Below are 15650 nucleotides of genomic sequence, written 5' to 3' on the forward strand. Positions count from 1 at the left end.
GTGATGCGACAGGCAACCTAGTGACTTTTATGAAAGCGTTAACACTGAATTCTGTCCAGTAGCAGTTCTGTTGTGATGCTCTCATTTATTATAAAACATTTCGGCTAAAGGAAAACTTTCTTTGTTCAACACAAACATTACCCCAACATATTTTCTCCCCTTAAAAGAGGTGTTTCGATAAAACCTGCCCTCCCTCCAATAAAACCAGGCATCAACTCTTTTTTTCTTTTTAAAAGAAAATCAGAATGGGGAGGGGGGGGGAGTTCATTTGTTTTAAAGCCATGTTTGGGGGGGGGAGTAGAAACATTTCACTTTTTCATTACATTGCTGCTGCTTGTATTGTTTTGTTTTTAAAATGCAATTGCTTTTTTCTTCCTTTTTATAGAAAGTGTGTGTGTGTGTGTCACACATAAATTGCTAATTCCAAAAAGGCGGCTTCAGTAGTCAGGGAAATAGCACCTTTTCAAGAAATACAGGAAAGAAGAAAAATATATATTGAGAGAGTAAGGGAGAAAAAAACAGATTTGAAAACTGGAGTGAACACTTCTCCAGGTTTTTAACCACTGAAAACAAACAAAAAACAAACAAACAGAGAATCAAAGGTTCAGTTGCACGAAGCTCCATTGACACATATTCTTCCAAAGTTTCTGTGCGGAAGGTTAACGCCCCCCCCCCCCGAGGTTTTTTCTACTCAAAAGTTCGTCAAAAGGAAGAACAGAGGTAGGCCAGAGCAGGACAAGCTCCTCTGAAGTCCACACCAAGAACAGAATAAAATAATTAATTTGCAAGTTATTGCACAAAGGCTGGGTCTCCCACGCCACAGTTCTCTAGTTAAATTACTTTCCGCAGGGATGTGAAAAAGGATGTTTTAAAAAGTTGCGTCTTTTTTTTTTTTTTTTAGAAAAAAAATTAAATCAACTGTTCCTCTGGGTTTAGAACATAGTGCTGCTCTGTGCTCCTGGCTGGAAGGGTGTCTGCAGCAGGGTCTCCATGATGGCAAAGTAGTTGGGTCTGGGGCCAGGGTCTTCGGGGCTCTTGGTGTTGCCCACCCGAGGGCGCTTGGCTGCTTTCAAGTCGTCTCCCGGGACGGCGTCTTCCTGAGGCGCCCCAGTGCTGAGCGACTAGAAGGGAAACAGGAGAATGACAGGTATGAGAGGAAGGCAGAAGGCACACAGGCAGAGAGAACTCAAGCACCCTTTCAGACGAGAGGAGGCAACATTTCACAAAAGCCACTGCTTTGCTGGCAGGAGACCCTCGGACCAAGGCTCTTGAATTAATCCGGAGGTGGACAGTTGGTGAAAGGATCTCCTCGTGGACCCAAGCTTCACTTTATGAGATTTCTGAATGAATACAACACGATTTATTGATCATTCGGTTTCTCCAAGGGGTGAGTAGAGTCACAAATATGGTGGTGTAATAATAATAATAATAATAATAAGAAGAAGAAGAAGAAGAAGAAGAAGAAGAAGAATGCCACATTCACACCATATAATACTGATGATAAAGATAATGATATACAACAAATTATATAACATGATATAACAACAACAAATTATTTTATATTTTGTTGGAAGCTGCCCAGAGTGGCTGGGGCACTATAAATTATTTTCCTTGGGTGCCAAAATGCCTCAGGCTGCCCCTAGCCAACAGGTAACCGATTTAGCAAAGTCACTACAGTGGTACCTCCGGTTAAGAACTTATTTCGTTCTGGAGGTCCGTTCTTAACCTGAAACTGTTCTTAACCTGAAGAACCACTTTAGCTAATGGGGCCTCCTGCTGCCGCCGCGCCGCAATTTCTGTTCTCACCCTGAAGCAAAGTTCTTAACCCGAGATAATATTTCTGGGTTAGCGGAGTCTGTAACCTGAAGCATATGTAACCCGAGGTACTACTGTAACTAGAAAGGAGACATGACCACTGCAGCAAAAACTGTCCTGGAAAACAATTCAAAGCAGCAGCAGCAGCTTTGTAAAAAGTAGCCCTGAGATACTTACCAAGCGTGATTTTACTCTCTTGGGAAGCTCCTCTTCCAGGGTGTAGATATTGCCTCTTGTGACCATCAGCTGAGAGCCATCCTCAAACTCTACCTACAGAAGGGAATGAGAGTGGCCATCAGCCAACCTTACATTTCACAACCTCTGTGGGATCGACCAACCATCCTTCCTTCTAAACCTAACCAAGGCTACTTAGCCCCAGAAAACGGGTTATCGTTCTGTTCACTGTTTGGTTGTATGCGCTATTCCTCTTAAGCGATGCGATTCCAATTGGGAAATGATGGCGCCGTGAATCAAGATGGCTCCATTTTAAAGGGCATAACCCTCTCAGCTTTGCTTTCCCCGTTTGAATCCACCAGCTGGAGCAAAGGCAGGGCTTGCTTGCTAACACACGGTTCTCCGGAGAACATGGAGGAGCAGCACACTCGTCAGGAAACATCACTCCAGGGAAGTCACCAGTCCATCTTTGAATTCCAGAAGCAAGTCCATTTCCCTGCTAGAAAAAGTATCTGGCCTGGAAGGCAAAGGCAAAGGCACTGCTGGGCTCTTACCTGAAAGATCTGGCTGATCTGGGCAGCCATAAACTTGGCTTGGTAAGTGATGCCATCCGTCAGCTGCAGCTGAACCACCTCCCCCTCAGCGGGTGGCCCCATCTTGAGGCAGTCTCTGCTCTGAGAGGCAAGTCAGGGAAGAAAGTCAGAGGGACTGTGGGAGGGAGGGGAGCACGCAGAAATGGCTGGCACCGTAACACCTTCAGCTAAGAAAGTCTGGGAAGGGGCTGTATCAGGCAAGCACCCACAGACACGTTTTACAGGATTTTCAAGGGCAGACCCCGAGCACAAAGGCTATAAAGTAGCCTTTCTCAACCTGTGGGTCCCCAGCTGTTGTTGGGCTACAACTCCCATCACCCCTAGCTAACAAGACCAGAGCTCAGGGATGATGGGAGTTGTAGTCCAACAACATCTGGGGACCCACAGGTTGAGAACCGCTGCTACCAGACATGATGTCTACACACTTCCTGCAGTATGAGAGGCGGTAAGCCCATGACTACAAGGGGGGAGAGTTGATGCTTGTGCAGATCCTGATTGCTGGCTTCTCACAGGCCTCTGACTAGCCACGTGTGAGAACAGGATACAGTGCTAGATGCCTTTAGTCTGACCCAGCTTGTTTTTTTAAAAAATAATAATTGCATACACAAAATATAGAATACAAGGGGCTGCTATACCTGCTCGCCAACCCCACATACCTGCGAACTCCATTGCCACCCCTTCTCCCACACCTGGGCCAATCCCTCCTTTCTTGACATCCCGCTCCCTCCTCGCCTACCCCAGACGTCTCCACCTGAAGCACCTCTCCACTGAAGCAATGTTTAACGGAAGGGAGGGGGGTCTTCAGAAAGCCGTTTGCCAAACCACACTCTGAAATGCTTACCACCCTAATTTAAACAGCTTGCTACCACTTTCCGCTGTTTGCTTGCCTGCCTGCCATTCTGTCATCATGCTGGAGGTGGCCACACAAACTGCAGCACGATTACGGCTTTACCATTTTAATATATAGCAAGAGAGAACACACACACCTCTATCAATTTTAATCTCTCATATATCTAACATGACCCCATTTATGAGAGTAGTGGAAAAGCCCTATATAAGCTGATGCACAGTTGTACCTTGGAAGTCAAATGGAATCCATTCCGGAAGTCCATTTGACTTCCAAAATGTTCAAAAACCAAAGCGCAGCTTTCAATTGGCTGCAGGAAGCCAATTGGAAGCTGTGCCGGACGTTCGGCTTCTGAAAATCTTCGAAAACAGGAACAATCACTTCTGGGTTTCGATCATCCAGGAGCTGATTTGTTTGGAAGCCAAGGCATTTGAGATCCAAGGTACGACTGTATATAATAAATAAATTGAAGCATCTTTTATCACAAACTTCTTGATCTCGTAAATACACATATTCTGCAAGTTTTACCAGCGAACCTTGTGAAGCCACTCTTTCTCGGATGGTACAACAGAAGCAATTCCCACCCACCCCGCCATTCATAAATTCCATACTAGATCTAGAACTTCAGCTCAAACTATCTTTTCTGTTTTGTTTTTTTTAATCTAACTCAAGAAGACAGAATTCTTATTTTAGCAATAATAGAAACAAGACTCACGGCCATGTAAGCAGAAAAGTAATATACACCCTTCAGAATGGCAAAGAGACCTATAGATTATTTTTCTCCCTGAAACCTATGCTAACTTACAATAATGTTCTCTGGGTAAATGTTGTCGCTGTAGGAGCCATCCTCAAAATTGACTTCGTAGAAGGTTTGCGTTGTCACGCCAATCACTTTGCACCGGTAGTAGAGACCGTTCCGGTTCTTTGTAATCACCGTCTGGGCCAGCGATACCTCCCTTGAAAATGGGATCTACAAACGGCAGATTAAAAACAGCAACGAGATTAGGCTTCTTTCAAACGAGAGAGAGGAGTGAAGGAAGAGAGATAAACCACCGAGGAGACCTACCATGTGACTGGCCGCTTTGTGTTTGAAGCAGGTGATGGACACCGCATAAGGCCAATCATCTGGCTCGATTGGCACCCCTGCTGCGTGGGCGCAGGTGACGTGGAAAGAGGTGGAACAGTGCTCATAAGAGCACTGGATGCAGGCGCCTGACACTTTCTTCATCCACCTCCGGCAGTACACACATTTCTGGGGAAGGAATAAAGGTTGGTGTTACTGCATGGCACAGAGCTACACATCACCACGGACATTTCTGGCAATTTTAACCTGACTTCTTATGCTTGTGCCTCCACCTGCAGCTTGGCTCACGTGTTCGAATCTCTTGGAACAATTTGCTTTGCAGATGAAACTGCTGTTAGGGTGCGGGCTAGGCCACATTTCACATCAGCCATGAGGTAAACTTATGAGAGGCCCTGCTCTTTCAGCCCCCCTTTGCGATTCAAGTATTATATAGCTGGGTTTACTGGAAAGGTGATGCTTGTCCCGTCTTTATCCATGAATTGCCAGCCCAGAGGCAGATACATACATGTGGGGCTGGGCAAGACGTTGAGCGGTTATTGCGTCAACAAGAAACCCATTTATTTGTTTAAATCCAAATATCCGGGGGGATTGAATTCAGAACCTGACTTCAATTGTTTTATTTGAATGTTGTTTTATGTAAAATCCATTGTATACTATCCAAATCTGTTCTATTTTAAGTCTGTCATTTTACGTTACATCTTGCATTGTAATGCCAGATTTGACGTATTGTTGCTTTAAGTTTCTTTACATTGTCTGCAACAACTGTGATGTGAAACACCTGTGGTCAACTTTGTATGTTCTATGCGTTTGTGTTGTAAGCATCAGCAGCTACAGTATCCAGTGAGAACTGATCCACTAGTATGATCTACACTAGTATGCATATTTCATTGATAATTATTCAATATGTACCTCTTTCTATATTTTGTTCTACCGTATATCTTACATACAGGTTGCTCAGTTTTGTTGTCATTCATTGCTTGCAATTCTATTTCTAGCTGAAGACTTTATTCCGAAACAGTTGAACTATTCCGGACGCACTGTCCTTTTGAGACTTTGGAGAGATGTCTTCCTTTGAGATTTGTGTGAGACGTCTTCCTTTGAGAGACAGTTTGGAGTTCCTCGCTATTCATTGGTTGTTCGAACCTTTGTTTGACTCTGATACATATAACAACTTGCAGTTACTTGTATATTTTGTGAGAAGGGTTGTATGATATATACATTATTTTGAAGTGGCTTATTCGTGTATTTTGAATGACATCATACCGATTATATATTTACTAAGAATTATTAGCCAGCGTGTTGGGTTTGCATTGTTGCAGTCTGAGCTGAGAAAAGCTGAAGATTCCTTCAGGTGCCACTATAGGGCATGTCATATATCAGCACTTGGTTCTAATCAGGGAGGGATTTGGGTATTGGCAATTTAATAATGAGATTTCATTGGTATCGACTAGCTGACTTGATCGCACACTTCACAACAGGCCCCCAACCCTGGCATTTTGTGTTTGTTTTCAAAACTGAAGTATCAAAATGTGCACAAATGAAAACACGTCAAAACTACATGCCAGACCAATACAGGAACATACACAAAAATATATCAACCACTAAAAACATTACTCATATGGCATGTCAGCCACTGTAGCAGATTTATTCCATGTACTAATTGTTCCTTGAAAAACTCAAAAGTTCCACCCTATGGCTACATCAAAATAATTTACCCCCCAAAATTTATTCAGCTTGCCCAATTTCTTCTTGAACTATGACTTCTTTCTTCCCATTATTGGAAGAAACAATCCAACATCCCTTATACCGCTTCAATACCTTTCAATACAGCTAGTGGTCAGATGATTCCACCATGCCTGTCATTCTCAAACATCTAACCACTGGCTGTCACTATGGCATTTGAACAGACCTTGCACAGTGATAGAAAGGCAGAGATTACAGTGGTACCTCGCAAGACGAATGCCTCGCAAGAAGAAAGAGTTTTCTGTTTTTCGAGGTGCTTCGCCAGACGAATTTCCCTATGGGCTTGCTTAGCAAGAAGAAAGCCCATAGGGAAATCTCCGGGGACCTCTTTTAAAATGCTGGCGGTCCTGGACCTCTTCTGAAGGCCGGCGGGGGGCAAAAGTCTTTGCTCCCCCCCGCCAGCCTTCCTGGGACAGCGGAGACTTCTCCGCTGTCCCGGGCGATCTTAAAATGCTGGCGGGCAGCAGTGAAGCCTTCGCTGCCGACCCCCAGCATTTTAAAAGCCCCCAGGACAGTGGAGACTTCGCTGCCGCCCGCCAGCATTTTAAAACCGCCCCGGGACAGCAGAGAAGTCTCCGCTGTCCCGGGGGCTTTTAAAATGCTGGCGGTCGGCAGCAAAGCCCTCCTGAGCTTGCGGGGCGGGAGGTGGGGAGAAGGGCTTTTCTTCCCACCGCCAGCCTTCAGAACAGCCTTCTGAAGGCTGGCGGTGGGAAGAAAAGCCCTTGCCCCCCCCCCCCAGCCTTCAGAAGAGGTCGGGGACAGACTGTCCCCGGACCTGGTCTGAAGGCGGTTTCCATAGGAACGCATTGATTGATTTTCAATGCATTCCTATGGGAAACCGTGCTTCGCAAGACAAAAAACTCACAAGAAGAAAAACCTCGCGGAAGGAATTAATTTCGTCTTGCGAGGTACCACTGTATTAAGAGCAACTACATCTCAAGTTGCGGCAAAGGCTGGCTCAGGGGCAAACGAAGGCCGGGTGGTGCAAAACCCAAAGGTCCAGCCCACCTCCTCCTTTCTGAAATGCAATAAGCGGTGCCACCTTTCATTGTTGACAGAGACAACTGGAATGGCTTCCAATGTAGATCTGATTGAAGCTGAAATGAGCCAGCCCTGGGAAGGGCCTCTTTTCCAGGAACTCTCTCCACATGTCTGCCCTGGAAGATGTGGGCTGTGCAGGGAATTCTGGGGTGCATTCAAGGGTGCAACAGCTGGGTCAGACAAGGCCAAGACCACATGCTAGAAGGTATCTAACACTATCTCAAATTCGATTGCAAACAACTAAACGGCATTAGCAGGATTAATCTAAAAACAAGCACTTAAAAGGTTAATTTAAAAGAAAACTAGAGAGTAACCAAGTAATAATAATAATAGCAATAATTTTATTATTTATACCCTACCCATCTGGCTGGGATTCCCCAGCCACTATGGGCGGCTCCCAACAGAATATTAAAAACACGATTAAACATCAAACATTAAAAACCTCCCTAAACAGGGCCGCCTTCAGATGTCTTCTAAAAGTCAGATAGTTGTTTATTTCCTTGACATCTGAAGGGAGGGTGTTCCACAGGGCAGGCGCCACTACCAAGAAGGTGTAAAGTGGGAGATGCAGTTTCAGAAATTACTTTACACGGAACCACGAAAAGGGGGGTGGGAATCACATCGAGTGTGTGTGTGTGTGTGTGTGTGTGTGTGTGTGTGTGTGTATGTGGGGTACCCAACACATGGTAGGAAAAAGGTAAAGGTTCCCTGGACAGTTAAGTCCAGTCGGAAATAGACTTTAAGTTAAGTCCAGTCGGAAATAGCCGAGGGAGCCAGTGTTTGTCCACAGACAGCTTCCTGGGTCATGTGTCCAGCATGACTAAACCGCTTCTGGCGCAATCGGACACTGCAGTGCAAGGCAGAGTGCACAGAAATTCTGCTTACCTTCCTGCCATAGTTGTACAGTGGTGCCCCGCAAGACGAAAAACCCGCTAGACGAAAAACCCGCTAGACAAAAGGGTTTTCGTTTTTCGATGCGCTTCGCAAGACGAATTTCCCTATGGGCTTGCTTCGCAAGACGAAAACGTCTTGCGATTTTTTTCGCTCCCCCCCCTTTTTCTAAGCCGCTAATAGCCTTTTAGCCGCTAAGCCTTCAATAGCCGCTAAACTGCTAATAGCGCTAATCCGCTAATAGGGTTGCATCGCAAGACGAAAAAACCGCTAGACGAAGAGACTCGCGGAACGGATTATTTTCGTCTTGCAAGGCACCACTGTACCTATTTATCTACTCGCAGTGTTATTTATGCTTTCAAGCTGCTAGGTTGGCCGGAGCTGGGACAGACCAATGGGAGCTCACCCCATCGTGCAGATTTGAACTGCCAATCATTACGATCAGCAACCCCAAGAGGCTCGGTGGTTTAGACCACAGCGCCACCCACGTCCCACTGGGTAGGGAAATATGGATAACGGGAAACAAACTGTTAGCCATGTCCAGACACCTTGTTCTCTGGAAGACTAGGGCAGCTCTCGGGAGTGCCACAACAATGTGTTGCCCCTAGAATGGCCAGACACTGTACTGTCGCTTTTCTTGGTGCATCCAGACCAGAGGAGCCAGTAGGAGCCTGGCTACTGCTCCAAGCTCAGTTCCTCAGTCTGAGAAACTTGCAAGTGAGACATGCTGCTAAAATAGATACCCCCACCTCCATTCCTGCAGCCCCGCTATCTTCCCACTACGGAAAATGTCTACTAACTCGCACTGTGTGCCTCTGGATCCCTGGCCGCTGAACTCAGCAACCCTACTATTTGGACCATGTCACTTGCCTTCACCCCAGGAGCTCTTTTCCAGGAGTGAGCTTGCCTGCTTTTCTTCTCATTGAGAAAAACCTCTGGGGTTCCCTGAAACACCGTTTGAAACTTGCTGATCTAGAACCACCCACTGATCCACATACCGCCTCTCGTCATCGCCTCCGGTCACTCAACCCACGCAACTCAAAACCAATTTTCTAGCAAATTAAGTTAACAACACAGCAAAGCAGGGGGAGGAGGAGACTCACTCTGCCATAAATGCGTCCTGACAAGTCAGACGAGGAGGAAGAAGCTGAGCATCTCCCTTAGCCATTATCAGTCTCGCAAGATAAAATGTTACCAGGGAAGAAGCAGCAGAAATCTTTTAAAGGTATGAGATGAATGGAGCAAAGGAGAAACCATGCGCCTACAAACATATCCCGGAAGTAAAGCCACGTTGAAAAATCGTATCATCGCCACCATCATCGCTAAGAGTAAGAAATGGCCTGTCTGCCTCATGATGGAAGCTACATTTCATGTATTCCACAGAGAAGATGACAGCTAATTATTCCGAATCTGTATGCCGTAAATAATTTACAGATGCAGGCCCCGGAAAGCCCCATTAATCAGGAGCCACACAAATGGTGTTGCTGATAAACCAAGCGGCACACAGCACTTACGACAAAGGAGAGCTTGGCCTTGATACCTGACATGTGTGGCGGGGCCACAGCTCAGGACCCTCCCCTCTAAAGGAAAGACCCCCTCCACCGCCCAGCTAACAAAATTTGTGAATCAAACAGAAATAGCAAGATGAAGACAGCTGTCTTCCTTCACTGTGCCATATCAGCATTTATTACACAGTATCAAAATCAAATATTAGTCAAGGGGTCAGCAACTAGAAACTCTGGGGCCAAATCTGGCCCCCCAGCGCTAAGAACAGTGATGAGGTCAATGGAACCTTGGCAGCAGGCTATTTGTGTTTGTGTTTGTGTGTGTGTGTGTGTGTGCGTATGTGTATGTCTTATCAAAGTGGCCCTTTGGAATCACAGAACTGAAGAGTTAGAAGGAACCCCATGTGCCATCTAGTCTAACCCTCTGCAATGCAGGAAACTCAGCTAAAGCATCTGTGACAGATGGCCATCCAATCTCTGCTTTGAATCCCCCATGGAAGGAGAGGGAAGAACAGCTGCTAATCATATGCCAAATTCTACACTCCTGGTAACAACACACACAATGTAACAGGCTGCTTTGACTATGTAACTTCTATTTCAAAGACAATTCAACCTATAATATCTCACAAAGTGTAATTGTACATCATGCAAACAGAACATATCAAGAGAAATAAAAGCCCAATGGATGGTCAGGAGACAAAGTCCATTCGGTTCCTAAATCGGCATACCGGCAATAACCACAATATGGTATGCTTCCTACGATGTTCCACGTACCGCTGCTTTGAGGATGTAGATATCAGATCAGATGAAAAACTTGAAGGTATGGCACAGGGTAAATGCAGAAGCACGGGGTTCATGGACATACCCTGCCCTGCCCTTAGCAGTTACAACTGAGCCCAACCTGCAGTGTTGAGAGTTTGAGCAGGGGGACCAGGCCTCATCTCCTTGTTCAGCTATGGAGTCTTTGGGTAGACCTGGGCAAATTCTCTAGCTTCCAGCCTTTATTCTGGGAAACAATAGGCCTAGTCCCAGGTGACACCACACGGAGGGAAGACAGAAAACCTGTCTTTTCTAAACTCAAGATAACTGTCTGCTTAAGCCTTTATTATCGCAATATGCTCTTCCTGCCCTCTCCCCAATTCTTTGTTCTGCCACATAAGATCCCAAGCCTCATTGACCTTTATATCATCACCTGCTCCTGCTTCAAAGCAAGACCCAGCTCACAGAACTTTTTTCCCTGAAGCAGCTAAACAGTTGTGCCTGAGTGTTTCCTTAAAAGACCTCCTGTCACTGCATGGTGAAATGTGCAAAGGAGAACAAGCCATGGATTTGGTTTCCAGCTTTTAAGCTAGTTAACTGCGGCAGGGGGCTCATCTTCTGCAAGATGTCTTGCCTGATTCGCTTTCCCACTGAGACTAATTCAAGCCCGGTCTATTTAACCCACTCAAGATTTCAATGCAAAAAAAAAGGGGGGGAGCTATTTCTCTCTTTATGGCACGAGGAGCTGCACAATCTGAACAAGAACTCAAATACTAGGCTAGATTACTGCAATGCATTATACATGGGGCTGCCTCTGAAGGAATCTTCAGCCGCTGCAGAATTCATTGGCCAAGTTGCTCAAGACGATTTGAGCATATAATGCCAATCCTGTCTTGACTGCACTGGCTGCCAATCAGTTTCCAGGCCGAATTGAAAGTGCTGGTTTTGACCTATAAAACTTTAAATGGCTCAGGACTGCAATACCTTCAGGACTGCCTCTCCCCATATGAACCAACCTGGACCCGGCAATCATCATCAGAGACCCTTCTTCGTGTGCCTTAATCAGACCCCATCTGTTCTCCAAGACAGACAGAGATATTCCCAGACCCTGATAAGAGCCCTTTAATGGAGGACTGAACAAGGGACCTTCTAGAGGCAAAGTATGTGCTCTACTATTAAGCTAAGGATGTATGTGGTCTACTATTAAGCTAAGGATTCTTTCAACAGATTCTTGCAGCAATGTGGAGGACTGTGCCTCTTCATTTCTGTTTGGTGCAGTTCAGCACAGCTCCTTACGTGGAGTGCCGTAGTTAAGACTCAATACCACGATTTGCCCGGCCCTTCAGATCTGCTCATCCCACCACCCAAGGAAGGAAGGGATTATTGGGAGCAGCTGGAAACTCCCCCGATTTGTGTTTATGTGTGTATCCGCGTGTTTGCATTTTAAGGCTCTGGATTCTAAAACTTGCATATGGGACAGTGCATGCGGTTCCTGAAACAACAAGGGCTAGTGACATGGTTCATGCAAAATAAAATAAAATAAAAAGGCAGAAACTCCAGACCAAACGTATTCTGTGAAACTGCTATTCAAAACAGCAAGGAAATGCAGAGCAGACAAAGGGATGGGACAAGCCGTAAAGCCTCATGGCAGCTGCAGAGGACTTAACAGATTTCTCTGGGGAGGCCCATTAAGCGGTACAAGCAAGTCCCATGTAAAAAAAGGATTTTTAATTTGCTGTTACAAGCGTGGGTAATGAAGAGGACAGCGAGCTGGAAATGTCAGGTTATCCATAAAGGAGCTAGCTCCACACAATTTATCGCTTGTGTATCAATTCAGAGCCGTCACTCTGGCCTGAATAATGAATGCATTTTACCTCCACAGCATGAACCAAAGCCCCCTTTGTAGGGGGAGGGAGAATCTCAACAGCATAACAGAGCCTCTCCTAACCTCCGAGCCAAAGCTCTCAGCAGGCTAACACCCTGCGTCACTTTTCAAGTCATGCCCCTCCTTTTTCCTACCCATTTTGATGGGTCCTTACCAGTTTCCACCTTTGCTCCAAAACGGCAGTGATGTCTACAGGGTGGCGCTCAATGACATTGAGGAAGCGGGCTTCAGGGACAGCGATTGCACAGATTACATGGACCCACCTGCAAAACAACGAAGGTGAAAAATAAAAATGAAAATGAAAAGCTACTCTCTTCATGGTCCATGGAGCACAGGGCCCAGAGGCTAGCAGTTGCTGGTCCCTGGCAGAAAGCTAACTGGCAGTAATGAAACTGGACTAAGCGACTCTCCGGTTATCTAGGAGCACTTATACAGAAGCAATAATTCTGGCACACCTCGCAACAGAAAGGGTGTGTGTTGTGCCTCAGCATGTCTCACTTTAGAACTCACTAGTTGAATGCCTGCAACATTTATTTCTCAAAGTTTTGGGAGAAGTCTCTAAAGCATGAAATAGGGAACATGAGGTCCTGCATATGCTGTTGGACTCCCAGCCTCAGCCTGTGCGGCCAACGCTCAGGGAAGACGAGAATTATCATTCAAGAACATACGAAGGGCCGCAGCTCCCCCAGCCTAGTTCTGGAGAATGGCCCTTTCCCCTGCTTAACCCCTCCCCATTGTCCCCGGGGAAGGTAGAAAACGGCCCTGCCACTGCTAAGCCACCGCGCCACTAACTTAAAAATAAAAATGCAAAACAGAAATATTAAACAGAAAGCTTAGCTGCAAATCTCCCTGAAGACTTAAAAAGGCATGGGGGGGGGGGCGACTCACACAGATTAAGGTAGCCTAAACCACCCAAGAGACTTTGCAAATGGAAATAACAAATCCAAGTCCACCTAGAAAGGTAGCCATAGCAATGGGATTTTGAGGATCTTCTTGTTATAAACTTATAAAATCCTGGTGGATTGAGAGGCATGCAAATTATTTCATTTTATATTATTATTATTTTTGTATTCTATATACCTTCCATCTGTGGTCCTTTGAAGGGCTCCTCCCCTGAGATTACAAAGACAGCAATCCTACAGGCACAATATTGGGGGGAAAAACAGGTTAGCAATTAAAGAAGAAAAAAGACATTTCAAGGAAGAGTCCAAACGTTTTCACATTAGGGGCATGTCTATTGATGTAGCGCCTGGGAAATCTTTTAAAACAAAACAAGCAAGCAGTATGTTTATAGCCCACATGGTTATGAAGTTAAGCTTGAGCCCTAAATTGGGACGTACACATTATAGCCTTGCCCCAATGTCCTTTTGGCCACCTCCAAAAAGGCTTGACTTACCGCTAGCAATGCATTGGCTGAGCACCGGGAACAGGTCCAGCCTTCATTCACTATGTCAGGATGTATCCCATAGCAACCTGTGGCAAATAGAAAAGCATCAGGTTGAAATAAATAGAAAGCAACACTAAAAATCCAGGCACATATTTCACATTTTGGCTCTTCGAGGAGCGGAATTGATGCCATGGGAGTAATGCAGGAAACCATCTTAGTAAAACCAGAGGCTCAGAGAGAGGAAGGGAAAACCATCTTGTGCACAAAGCTCAGCTAATGAATTATCCGCATGCCTAGCTCACTCATTTCTGGTGCTCAGAACAAGATATGAATAACACACCTAATAAAAACAGACAAAAGAGGAATACTACGCCTTCTCTCCTCCCTACCATCCAAAATCTTCCCCTCTAAATGCTAGCCCAAATAAAAAAAAACATTTCACAATGCTTTTGCAAGAAGCTCAAAAGCTAGGGCATTGGCCCTCCTTCGGGATAGGAGAATTCCGCAGCTGAGAAGCAGCCACCACTGGTGCTCTACGCACATCTCTGCATTTCAGATGGACAGAAAAGAAGCTTACAAGGGCATTTCATATTTAATATATAAAAGAGGAGACAGGCCCTTCGACGCTGTGCACACAATGAGTTAAAACACCCGCCTTACATCAGGGGTGGGGAATCCAGTGCAGGGGTATAGGAAGGTGGGGGCGGCCCATCCTGGGTGTCATCTCCGAGGGGGGTGTCAAAAAAGCACACCGCGGGGGGGGGGGCTCGCTACGTCGCCGCCGTGCGTGGCACATCGCCCCCCCTCAACCCGTGCAGCTCGCCCCTGGTGCACGGCATGGCCGCAGCTTCGGGCGTCCATGCAGCTAACTCTGACACTGATTAGTGGCCCTTCAGCCTCAGTCTCCATGGCTAACAGACAAGTCTGCATGGCTTTCGGATGCTGCTGGTTCCCCACTCTGGTTCTACATGATTTAACTCTAGGAGAAGGGCCAAAGCAAAGTGAAAGGCTCCAAGTAAGACACGGCCACTCTCTCTCTTTCAACAGGATATTTGGGTGAGGTACTTTAATACTTTATTTCTACAATCTCGGTGGTGGGGAGAGAATAAACCTTCAGGTAATGCTGAAGCCTTTTGAGTTACATAAAAGGCAGCTACTTAACAGAGGCAGATATAATCCCCATAAGGGAAAGGATGGGGCAGTGGTTAAGTCAATAATGTAAAGCCCATAGTCTCCTTGAAGTCTCTGTCTCTCTCTCTCTCTCTCTCTCTCTCTCTCTCTCTCTCTCTCACACACACACACACACACACACACACACACACACACACCCCAGGGCAGGGGAAGCAGAAGATTTAATCTAGACCTTGTGAAAAAGAAAGACCTCGGTTGTCACACTTTCAGAAAGCTGATCAGGAAAGCAAAATGGAAACTGTTGTCTTTAATTAAAATATTTATGGAGTCCAAAAGAGCTGTGTGAAGAGACTGTGAAATTTCAACCTCGATTTCTTGCTTCAAGAGAGCACAGAAAAATATGCTTCTGTATTTGGGGAGAGGATGGAAGAATAGGTCTTTTGGAAGAGCAGATGCATTTTTTGAAAGATGCAAACTAAAAACAAAATGCAAACAGAGGGAGGGAGACAATAAGGAAGTATTGATTGTGCGGGGCGGGGGGGGGGGAGTGTCTGCAACAACCACAGTGTGGTTTTCGAGCTCTGCTTCTTAAAAGGTATGGGGGAAAAGAGCCTGGCTAGATTAGATGGATTGTGACCATTCTTGAACATTTCAAAGTATGACAAATAACTGCATTTTATATACTGAGTTCAGATATCTCTTATGGAAGTAGTAAAACCGGTGAAACCTGCAGCAAAATGCTACAGTGCAAAGTGCTCCTGTTCTGAGTTTCGGCAAGGCAGCCATATCTCCTTC

At 45.7% G+C, this 15650-nt stretch overlaps 1 protein-coding gene across 3 annotated transcripts in view; it reads right to left on the reverse strand.

Annotated features, from left to right (window-relative positions):
- KDM4B (lysine demethylase 4B) overlaps window positions 1-15650 on the reverse strand; it is a 183642-nt gene that overhangs the window by 1713 nt on the left and 166279 nt on the right. For 2 of the 3 annotated variants that reach the window (XM_083720236.1, XM_083720237.1), the window contains 8 exons: window positions 13734-13810; window positions 13418-13473; window positions 12492-12600; window positions 4496-4681; window positions 4235-4399; window positions 2544-2663; window positions 1993-2085; window positions 66-1121 (listed from right to left, as the gene is read on the reverse strand). In XM_083720236.1, the coding sequence (XP_083576362.1) occupies window positions 933-1121; window positions 1993-2085; window positions 2544-2663; window positions 4235-4399; window positions 4496-4681; window positions 12492-12600; window positions 13418-13473; window positions 13734-13810 (995 nt within the window). In that variant the 3' untranslated portion in view covers window positions 66-932. Of the gene's footprint in view, window positions 1-65; window positions 1122-1992; window positions 2086-2543; window positions 2664-4234; window positions 4400-4495; window positions 4682-12491; window positions 12601-13417; window positions 13474-13733; window positions 13811-15650 lie in introns of those variants that run through there. The other variant, XR_014559696.1, reaches the window with a different exon arrangement.

The sequence above is a fragment of the Podarcis gaigeae genome (assembly GCF_964106915.1).
Source record: "Podarcis gaigeae genome assembly, chromosome: 18".
Taxonomy (NCBI): Eukaryota; Metazoa; Chordata; class Lepidosauria; order Squamata; family Lacertidae; genus Podarcis; species Podarcis gaigeae.